General features: G+C 42.8%; 1 protein-coding gene across 1 annotated transcript; it reads left to right on the top strand.

Moving 5' to 3' along the window:
- Window positions 1-4,677: 4,677 nt before the first annotated feature.
- Window positions 4,678-5,607, top strand: LOC110259179 (olfactory receptor 18-like). Its single transcript, XM_021082509.1, has one exon. The coding sequence runs from the start codon at window positions 4,678-4,680 to the stop codon at window positions 5,605-5,607; it is 930 nt and encodes a 309-aa protein (XP_020938168.1).
- The last annotated feature ends 6,069 nt before the right edge of the window (window positions 5,608-11,676 follow it).

Consider the following 11,676-nt stretch of genomic DNA (forward strand, 5'->3'; position numbering starts at 1 on the left):
GTGTACTGGACACAGGGACTTGCTTCCAAAGAATAGAACTTGGAAATAAATATGGGCTATCCTTTCCAACGTGAATGTGTAGGAAGACTCAGCTTTCATCTTGCAGCCCGCTCCTACCGTCTCACCACCTCACCCATGAGGGAAGCCAGCTGCCATGTTTTCAGAGGTCCACTTGGTCAGAAACTACAGGACACCTCTGGCCTTCAAAGAATGCAATCCTCTCAACAGCCACGTAAGTGAACTTGGAATTAGATACTCTTCTGGTCAAGGAACGATAGGACTTCAGCCCTGGTTGACATTTGGAATGTAGACCTCTCTGAGCCCCCTTGAAGTATTAAAGCAAACTAGCAGGTTACCAGATCAATATGTCAAAATTCCCGGTTGTGTAATGTAGCGACATATATCAACTAGACAGGAAAATTAGTTAGAATTTTATATTAACTAGGCTTTGAAATGTAAAAATAGAACTAGAATTTGAACTATCATTTAAAGTAGCAAAACCAATAAATCTCCAGCAAACAAAAGGTAAAACCCCAAACCATGGCCACATAAACAAAAACAGGAAATTCCCAGAGACCTAAATCTTAACTAAGAAAATAGAAATGCTCTCCGAATCTCGGTATGGAAGACCTCAATCTCTGTAAATCACGTAACTAATTCAATGGATTTACAGATACAAAAGTCACAAAATTCTCTCTCTAAATGAAAAACAAAGACAAGCTGTCTGAATTTCAGGAGGAGATAAGCAGCTTTGAAGTCAGAGGGGAAGAGTAGAAGTCAGCCTCCTCCTGAGAACTTGAAAGGCCTATATCCTTCCTAATACACTCAATTTCCTCCTTTTCTCCCTCGGTTAAATCAGCAAATCCTCAGAGACCAAGGAGAGACCAAGGACCAATTTGTCTAATTACCTGCTGTGTGCATTGAGGTTTCAAGGCTGCCACATTGTAAATAATCAGCCTGCGCTTCCCAGCTCTTCAGGTAGCTTCTCCAGTCCAATGGGTTCCATTCTGTGTGTGTGATCTTCCCAGAGTTTTTGTCTGCACCAGGAGGTCCACATCTATGTCTGCCTCCTGCCAGTGCCAAGAACAAAGCTGCCGCCATCTGCCTTTCTCCATCCTGCTCCAGCAGAGACACAGCCCAGCTGAGGGAGAGCCAGGTGCAGGGGGAGACGGTTGTTTTCTCATTGTCAAGCCAGGGGGACATTTGAGAAAGCCAGGGGCAGGATAGCAAAAGGCAAAGATTCTGCTCACAAGCCAAGAATTTGATGTTGTTGGTTCTGGTGGGGATCCTAGAACACTTATTTAAATTTCTGTCTTCCTCCCACACTGCTCCAGCTTCTGCAGGCATATTTTCTATAAACTGAGAAGGAAAGAGGTCCCTCAAAACTATCCCTAAAGTGCTCCAGATGATCATGAAGGTGATGATGATGGAAATGTTGACAATAACCCAAATGTCACAGAACTTTACCTAGGGATTTCATGTTCCAGGTGCTGAGTTAAGATTTTTAATGAAGCGCTTTGTGCCTTTTCTCTGCACTATTACCCTCCAAACATGCATGAGCATCATTTTACAGTTGAGGATAGGGATAGAGTATTTTAAAGGAATGTTATCAAGGCTTGCAATAAAAATAGGGTTAAGTTGGATTTGATTGCAGACTGTGAAACTCCATTCATAGGGCACCTACCCAGTACTCTCTCCTGGTGACACAACCTGTGTTCAGAGAGTCCCTCTCTAACAATGAATTGACTTGAAAATCTCCTAAGGTGGCATATGAAGGCCAATTTAGGGTTTGAGATCTGGCTTTCATCCTAATTGCTCAACTGTCAACTGATCATCAGAGGGGCTGGATTTGATTTAAGAAAAAAGACGTCACAAATGTTTAAGGATTGAGACATATTTCAGAAATTTGATCAACCCACTACAAACAAAAACAGCAAAAGGAAAACTCTGCCCCTTTAATCCCAGGCAAAGACCTCTGCTCACTGTGCTCTTCCCTTTGGGGGTTCATGAATGACCACAGTGGAGGGCATCGGTGGCATATGCTCTATCAACTACAGGAAGTAAGGCTCAGCTGAACACAGGGATCCCAGGAAGAATCAGCTCATGACAATTCAAGCAGTTCTTTTTTTCCCTTCTCTTACACTTTGCTTCACGGCCCACTTCCCCCTTTATTCTCTCTCTTTTTTTTTGGCAGATGTTTCTTATTTTATTTTCTCTGAAACATTTTAAGTAACTTTGGTATTAACTTGTTATGTATTTGGAATAATTAACTGATTACTTATTTATTTTTATCTCTCTAGGAGTAAAGCGTCAAGGTGTTGGATTCTATCCTTATGCAAGAATTTAGAAAAAGCTGAAAAGTTTAACTTAGGAAGTTTGCAAGAGGCTTTTGAACCTCCACTGAAACTCTGACCAGTAGGGAAACACAGCAGACAAGTTCAGCGCATTGAACTCAGTGACGCACAATTTCGTTTTGAATCCTTCCCACCCTACTTGTTATCTGAATGACACAGGGCAAGTTTGAAGTATCTTTGAGCTTCAGGGTTGTTCTCTAAATTGATATCCAATTGATACCATTGCATTGACTAAGAATGAAACAAAAGGGGTGCTAAGAATGTGAATTTATTTGAAATTGATACATTATAGTAATAGTAAAGTAAATTTTATACATTGTCATCAGCATCACATCATCTTTATCATCCTCAAGGTGAAGTACACTCAGTGAATCTATCTTGTGATCTGAGGCTTGGTTTTCCATAGATGCTTCAAAACATTTTATTTTGTCCTCATGCAAGTAGCTTCCAAATACCTGGAGGGAAATATCTGAGTCTCATTTATTTTGATCTTCTCAGATCCTCTTCTAGCCTAGCACAGAACAGGCTACCAGAACAAAAAATCTGTGTTAGATATTGTACAGACTCTTCCTTGGTTCTCAGAAAAATTTGGGCAATACATCTTCCACACACTGTGCACATTCTTGCCTATAGTTTCATTTCTTCCAGTGATGTCTTATAACATTACACAAAAGATGAAACAGTGCTAGTATGCCTCTGTGTCACTTCCTGAGGGTCTTATCACTTTCTTTCTTCTTCTTCTTCTTCTTTTTTTTGCCTTTTTTAGGGCTGCACCAGCATATGGAAGTTCCCAGACTAGGGATCAAATCAGAGCTGTAGCCACTAGCCTATGCCAAAGGCAGATGTGAGCCACGTCTGTGACTTACACCACAACTCATCGCAATGCTAAATCCTTAACCCACTGAACAAGGCCAGGGATAAAACCTGCATCTACATGGATACTAGTCAGATTCATTTATGCTGAGCCATGATGGGAACTCCTCATTTTCCTTTTATTAGGATCTATAACATCCAGGGTTTTTTTTAAGTATTGAATCATTAAAATAAAACAGAGAGAGAGAAAGAAAGGGGTAGTTAATCTGATTTTGTGCCTGAGACACATTTTATGATTTCCACTCACTCTGAATGAGTTGTCTGGGACCTGATAGGCTTCTCTCTCTCTCTCCTTATAGGAGAATATAATAACATTAAATCTTTATTAGGATTGTATCTCATCAATGACTAACTCATCCAATAATGATTCAAATTCTGATTGACAAACCATGATTGAGCATTTATTCAGTGCTAAGATGTCTCTTAGGAGCCACTCCTGCCATCAGGATGAGCCACCATCCATTATGCCCTAATGGTCTATTGATTAGTTTGAACCGAAATTTCTTGAGAGGCAAATTTAGTTGCTTTTAGCATCCTTAATTAGAAGATATTTGAAAAAGAGAAAAATAGTTTTTATTCTCTCTGGTTCCTTCAAAAGTAGGGGGCAGATATATTCCTATGTTGTGGATGTGTTTTCACACAATATATTGTCCAGATGTCTTTGGCCACATGCCTCTAAAACAGATGTAATAAAGAAACAACTGAGTGCCTCAGGCATCAATAAAGAGGAGCTCACAGAAGTTTTCATCCTGGCTCGGTGGAAATGAATCTGACTAGCATCCGTGAGGATGCAGGTTTGATCCCTGGCCTTGCTCAGTGGCTTAAGGATCTGGTATTGCTGTGAGCTGTGGTGTAGGTGTAGGTTGCAGACATGGCTCAGATCCCAGGTGGATGTGGCTGTGGCATAGGCCTGTGGCTACACTCTCATGTGACCCCTAGTGTGGGAACCTCCATATGCCATGGGTGTGGCCCTAAAAAGACACACACAAAAAATGAAGAAGACACTCACAATGAAGAAATAGTGCTGAAGGTGCTGGGGTGTATGTTCTTGAACCATGAATAATTTCTGTGTGAATTGCTTAAATCTAAAGTATGAACACCAGGGGTTCCCACCATGGCTCAATGGGTTAACCACCAGACAGAGCACCTATGAGGATGTGGTGTTTTTCCCTGGCCTTGCTCAGTGGGTTAAGGATCCAGCATGGTAGCAAGCTGCAGCACAGGTCACAGATACAGCTTAGATCCAGTGTTGCTATGGCTGGGGAATAGGCCCACAGCTGCAGCTCTGATTTGGTCAGTAGCCTGGGAACTTCCATATGCTACAGCGGTGGCCATAAAATAAATAAATAAATAAGAAAATAATAAATAAATAAGGACACTTCTCTTGGTGCCTCAAAAATTGCTTCATTTATTCACCAATCTCTTCCTGTTTTAAATATTCCGCCTAGACATGGAACCACAGAATCATACCTATTTCTCAGAATTCCTCCTCCTGGGCATCTCAGATGATCCAGACCTACAGCCTCTTCTCTTTGAAATCTTTCTCTCCATGTATTTGGTGACTCTAATTGGGATCCTGCTCATCATCCTGACTGTCACTTCTGATTCCCACCTCCACACACCCATGTACTTCTTCCTTTCCAATCTGTCCTTGGCTGACATCAGTATCAGCACCACCACTGTCTCCAAGATGCTAGTGAACCTCCAGACACACAACAAAACTATCAGATATGCAGGCTGCCTAGCTCAGGTGACCTTTTATCCTTTTTTTGCCTGTTTGGAGAGTCTACTTCTGACAGTCATGGCCTATGACCGGTTGGTGGCCATCTGTCACCCCCTACACTACCTGATGATCATGAACTCCCGCCTCTGTGGCTTGCTGGTCCTGGGGTCATTTTCCATTGGCCTCTTAAACTCCCAGCTGCACTACTGGATGATGTCACAGCTCACCTTCTGTGCTGATGTGAAAATCCCTCATTTCTTTTGTGAACTTTCTCAGCTCATTAGTCTTGCCAGTTCTGACACCTCCACCTATAACATATTAATCTACTTCATTGGTACCATCTTTGGTGGGATTCCACTCTTAGGGATCCTTTATTCTTATGCTCAAATTCTTTCCTCCATTCTGAGAGTCTCATCATCGGGAGGGAGGTATAAAGCCTTCTCCACCTGTGGCTCTCACCTGTCCGTTGTTTGCTTGCTGTATGGAACAGGCCTTGGGGTGTACCTCAGTTCAGCCATCTCCTCCTCCCCCAGGAAGGGTGCAGTGGCCTCGGTGATGTACACTGTGTTCACACCTATGTTGAATCCCTTCATCTACAGCCTGAGGAACAGGGACATCAAGTGTGTCCTGTGGGGGATTATCAGCAGAATAGTCTAATCTCAATAACTGTGCTATCTTTATTTGGTTCTCAACTGGTAACAGCATGAAAATCAAATATGTACAACAATAAACTCAGAATCTGGAGTCACATAGTCTATGTGCAATTTTCTGGCTCTCTGCTTTTTCTTAACATGACGTTTCCTCTTCAAACAGTGCTGATGGAATTGTGCTATTATTTGCACTCCCCGTGAAAGTCATAGCCCATCCAAGGTTTAGCATAGCACATCACTTTCTACATGCACTACCCAGGACTCTCGATCATGTGTAGTTTTGTTTCTATCTTTGCAAAATAAGCACTGCTCTCCCTTCTTATTGTTTCTATACTTTTCATGTAATATTCCTCCCATTTCTTAAGATGGATCCAAACTCTATCTTAATAACTAAAACATCCAATGTATTTTGGCAAACTCTAAGAGACAGAGAGTGAAATGGTAGTTGTCAGAGTTTTGGGAGGGGGAATGGGCACTTAGTGTTTCATGGGGACAGAGTTTTCACCTGGGAAGGTGAAAAAGGTTCTAGAGGCGCATGGTAGTGATGGATGCAAAACAATATGAAGGTACTTAACACAACTGAACTGCATACTAAGAAATAGTTAAGAGGGTAAATTTTGTGGTATTTTACTATGATAAAAATATATCTCCTGTAGGGAATTAGGGATATACTGCTCCAAATGTTGGGTGTTACTCAGTCATCAGCAATCACCTCCTAGAAGAACCTGCTTCAGCTACAGATCACCACCAGGCAGCCCACATCCAATGACTCTATCATGTGGGGATATAAGCCTTTGACCCCTTTGCCCCACCTCCAACCATCTCTCAGGAATCATACTGGCTCCAGAGCTTCCTGGTGGATTTCAGAGGCCTTTGATGGACTTCAACTTGGCTTGACTTTTTACACTGCCCTTCCTCCCTACAAAGAGTTTGCAAATACCACAAAATCCCAAGGAACAGTCTTCATAAGACGCCCCTCATTTCAGACACCAGCCACAATTTTGGGGTTTCTAGGGTCACCCTCACTACAGGTATGCTGGCAACAAAGTTGAGGGCTTTCTCTTATTCAATAATTCTCTAGAAGGACTCAAACTGAGGGGACTCCCTCAGGTTCATAATGCACTTGAATGACTCACGGAACTCAGAAAAGTTATGAATATAGGATTAGAGTTTCATTATAGCAAAAGGATACAAATTAGAACCAGACTAAAGAAAACCAACCCAGGACAGGATCTCAAACATCCCAGGGTAAAGCTTCTTCTGTCCTCTCTCCATGGAGTCCAGACTCATTTCTTCTTCCTGTTGAAAATTGCTGACAATATTCAAAAAAGTTTTACTAAGTAGGTAGCTCACCTGAGCTTCAGTTTCTAGACATTTTATAGAGGCTTCATTCCATAAACCTGATTGGTTTCATTTTTGTCCATATTGTTGAATTCACTTTTGAGCTTCACTCCTCAGAGTTGGGTTGATGTCACTTTGCCCAAAACTCTAATTCTAATGGTTTGTCTTTCTGGCTTGGCTTTCTATTAGCACGAATTCTCTGGTAGGGCCTAGAGTATCCACCGTGAATACTAATACACCTATCATTAAGGAAATTTCAAAGGTTTAAAAAGTTACCTCCCAGAGGAGTTCCCATTATGGCTCATTAGGTTAAGAACACAGCATTGTCTCTTTGGCAATGCAGGGTCAATCCCTGGCTTCCCTCAGTGGGTTATGTATCCGGTCTTGCCACAAGCTGTGGTGTAGATCACAGATGCAGCTCAGATCTGGCATTTCTGTGGATATGGTGTGGGCCAGCAGCTGCAGCTCTAATTTCACCTTTGGCATGGGAACTTCCATATGCCACAGATGTGGACATAACAATAAGAATAAAATATGCATATATATATACACTCATAAATAAAAATAATTGTTACCTTCTGGGGACTGGGTCAAAGCCATATCTCTCTTTAGCTTGGGAAAAAATTCATTCTTATACCCCTGCCCTTTCATAAGTGTTAAAAAATTCAAAATATTTGTAACACATTAATCCATAATTTCCCTTCCTTCCTGAACTACTAGATATTACATACAGTGATATATAAGCCCCTGAGATAATTAATGTTTGGTTTTCTTCTATTACTATCAATATTCAATAGGATCAAATGTTACCCAAATAATAGTCTGCATGCGATTGCATCACAAATTAAATGCTGGTTTTATAATTTCAAGAATAAGAAGGGACAAATAATCGTGATATAAATCTCTCAAGTGGACATGTAATAAGAAAATACAAGGTGAGGATCTTTCTGCCTCCTTCAAGAAAATTCATCATAGCAAAGACAGTGGATTGGAAAAATCACAAAACAACTCACTCACAAGCCTATCTTTGATTTTCATATACTATGAAGTCGCAGTTGAGCAATGATCCTAGTATTTGATCTCCACTTCCCACTATGAAATCATCACGGTTATTATAATTACAATTTTCTTATTTCTCCAGCATTCTTCAATTTCTAATTATTCACTTTTCCTTCCAATTCTTCTCTACACTCCTGCCATTTGGGCATTTGGCCTCCCTCTGACATTTATGCACAGACACATAATTAGACTTTTTCCTTCCATGTTCAACTTAATTGGGTATATATACTCTATTTTTACAAATCAGGTAATGAGAAACAAATATCTGAATTCCTCATGCATAGAACTCTGAGCCAGGAGGACTGCACAGGTAAGATGTGGAAGGTTGCAACAGACCACTCTCCCATATATCAAATTTCATAAGCCAAATTATACTAATGACATCAAGATTCCAGCATAAAGGTTCTAAAGGAAATATAGTCAAAGACATGCACTCTCTCTAATTGAGCAGTAATCAGATAATCCTGAACTTGGGTATTGAAAATGTGTGGTTTACTCTCACATCAATTGAAGGTGTGATTGAAAATGCGGTGACCAGAACCTGCACTGGATATGGACTGGGGACTCCTGTTTGCTCTTTGGTTGTCACTGTTCAGTAAGAGGGCAGGGTTTTCTCTCTAGTTGCCACTCCAGAAACCTGCAGATCTGTTTCTGAGTTGTGTTTCTGACCTGCAGTGCAAGGCAGGTGGGGTTGAAGCAGTCCCACTGGGAGAGGAGCCATTGAGTATCCTTATGCTGGAGTTAATCACATGTGAATGTGCTCTGTCATGTCACCTTTTCCCCATTGTGTGGTCTCACAAAATACACTGTTGTTGGTGTTGCTCTCAACCCCACCTTATCCATGCATATGTTGGTAAGTGGCCCTGGTGTCTCTCGGGTAATTTCACTAGGTCGCCAGTGCAGATGCACCGAGTTGAGGACTCAGGACAGCAGTATCCATGTACCTGGATATGCTGTGGAAAATATGGAGGCAGCTCAGACTCTGGCCTGGTCCAAGCCCCATATGTATGTACCCACAGAGCCCACAGCTGCTAAAGCCAGACCCATCTCAGCTTTGGCAGCACTCATCCATGTGGATATTCCACCAGCACTGAATTTGTCTATTTATCTATTTATCTATTTAGATAGGGTCACCCTTTCAGCATTCTGAAGTTCCAATCCTGGTGGTTGAATCAGAGCTGAAGCTGCCAACCTATACCACAGCCACAGTGAAGCCAGCTCTGAACCACATCTGCAAACTACACTGCAGCTCATGGCCACTCCAGAGCCTTAACCCACTAAATGAGGCCATGGATCAAACCAAAAACCTCATGGATACTACTCAGGTTCATCACCATTGAGCCACAAGGGGAGATCCACCAGCACAGAATTTATAAGGCTGTCAGTGGAGGTATAAAACCAGTGGTTCACACAATTGGGAGGAGAGATTTCAGCTCTTCCCCTTTAGTCTCAGAATATTTTATATGGATGCCTGTCTCCTCTTCCCTCAGCTTGTGCTTGATGTTAGATGTGCTAATGCAGTGGCTCTTACCTCTTCCTGAGTTCTCAGTCATGTTGGCGTCTTGCACATGCCTCCAGAGCACATGATGGGAGCAGTGGGGGCTCACAATTGCTCCTGGAGCTGGGTGCTGGCTGGTGATGGATTCTGTGAGGGAGATGGCAGTGGCTTGTGCAGCCCCTCCTAGAGCCTAGTGGCAGCCACAAGCTCTCAACTTGTCATGGGTGCTGTGTCTCCTAAGACAGTGGGTCACACATCCTCTCAGGGAAATGAGGAACAGATGTTGGCAGGTGTGGGACTCCTGGTCCTGGCAGTGAGCTGCACAAGCTCCAGGGAAGGTGGAGGCAATGGTCAGTGCTTTCTTTGGGCCCCTTGGCAGAGAAGGCAGTGGGCCATGCACACTCCCAGGGAGTTGTGGGCAGATATCATTGCACGGTTGTGGGAGGTTTAGGGGTGGTGGACCACATCCACTCCCAGGAATGCAAGGGGAGGGGTTGGTGCCTGGCTGTGGGGCCCTCTGGGGGAGTGGCAGCCATGGTCCATGCACATGTTCCCAGGAAGGTAGGGACAGGGAGTCTCTCAGTGGAAACAATGATCTACACCTTGCCTCTGGAGTTCTGGAGCCTGACATGTCATCAGTGGCAAGCACCCACCCTCTGAAGCTCATGCAAGTGGTGCCTTACAGGAGTTCCCATGGTGGCTCAGTGGGATATGAACCCAACTAGTACCCATGAGGATGAGGGTTCAATCCCTGGCCTTGCTCAGTGTGTTAAGGGTCCAGTGTTGCTTTCAGCTGCAGGGTATGACACAGATGTGGTTCAGGCTTGGAATTGGTGTTGCTGCATCTGTAGCATAGGCTGGCAACTGTAGCTCCCATTCATCCCCTGGCCTGGGAATTTCCATATGTCAGAGGCCCATTTTTAAAAAAAAATGAAAGAGAGAAAGGAAGAAAGGAAGAAAGGAAGGAAGGAAGGGAGGGAGGAAGGGAAGAAGGAAAAAAGAGAGAGAGAGAAAAAGAAAGAAAGAAAGAAAGAAAGAAAGAAAGAAAGAAAGAAAGAAAGAAAGAAAGAAAGAAAGAAAGAAAGAAAGAAAGGAAGGAAGAAAAATAGAAAAATGATCAGAATCTTGAAGTGGAATATCTACATCTCTCTAAATTACATGGCACATTCAATGGATTTGCAGAAATAAAAATACATATGACTTTCTCTAATAAAAATGTGTCTACATTGAATGATAAGATACATAATGTAGAAAACAAAGGTGAGGAGGAGGGTCAACTTCCCCTTGAGAAGGGGAAGGGCTTCAGTCCTTCCAAGTGCACTCACCTTCCAACTTTTCCTCCTCCATTATGTTAGCAAATCCTCAGAGACTGAGAGACTATGGACCAATTTGGCTAATTATGTGCTTGGTGCCTTGAGGTCTTGAGGTCATTACACTGCAAATAATCAGAATGTGCTTCTTAGCCCTTCATTTAGCCAGCTCCAGTCCAATGAGATCCATGTGTGTTTGTCTCATTTCCCATGGTTGTCTGAACCAGGAGGTCCATACCTGGGTCTGCCTTCCTGCCAGTCCTGAGAACAAAGCCTCAGCCTGCAACCAACATCAGGTAGGGGAGGGGCAGGACATGGGCCTTCCACAGTCCTTCTCCAGCAGAGACACAGCCCAGCCCAGGGTGAGCCAGGTGCCGTGGGAGACACTGCATGCAGGAGGGGTTGGGAGAGCCTTGTTTTCTCATTATGAAGCCAGCAGACCATTGGGATAGCCAGGCAAGGATAGCAAAACACCAAGATTCACCTCAGACACCTATGAAGTTGAGGTTTTGGGGATTGGTGGGGATCCCAGAAATTTTATTTAAATTTCTGTTTTCCCCACACAGTGCTCCTCTCTTCCATTGGCATCTTTTCTACCTGTTCAGGAAATAGGTGGTTCTAAACTCTCCCCTAAGTGCTCCACTTAATCATGAAAATGATGATGATGATGATGAAAATGAAGGCAGTAACCAAAATATCACAAGCCTTTACTTAAGGATTTCAAGTGCCAGGTGCTGAGATAAGGTTTTTATGTAGCTTGTCTCCTTTTATCTCTTATCACCACTTTACAGCTGAGCTTGGGACCACTGTGATTTCAAGTGGTTTTATCAGGACCCTGCAGTAGCAAATGGGTAAAGTCAGATTTGAA

Source organism: Sus scrofa, unplaced genomic scaffold (assembly GCF_000003025.6).
Source record: "Sus scrofa isolate TJ Tabasco breed Duroc unplaced genomic scaffold, Sscrofa11.1 Contig958, whole genome shotgun sequence".
Lineage (NCBI taxonomy): Eukaryota > Metazoa > Chordata > Mammalia > Artiodactyla > Suidae > Sus > Sus scrofa.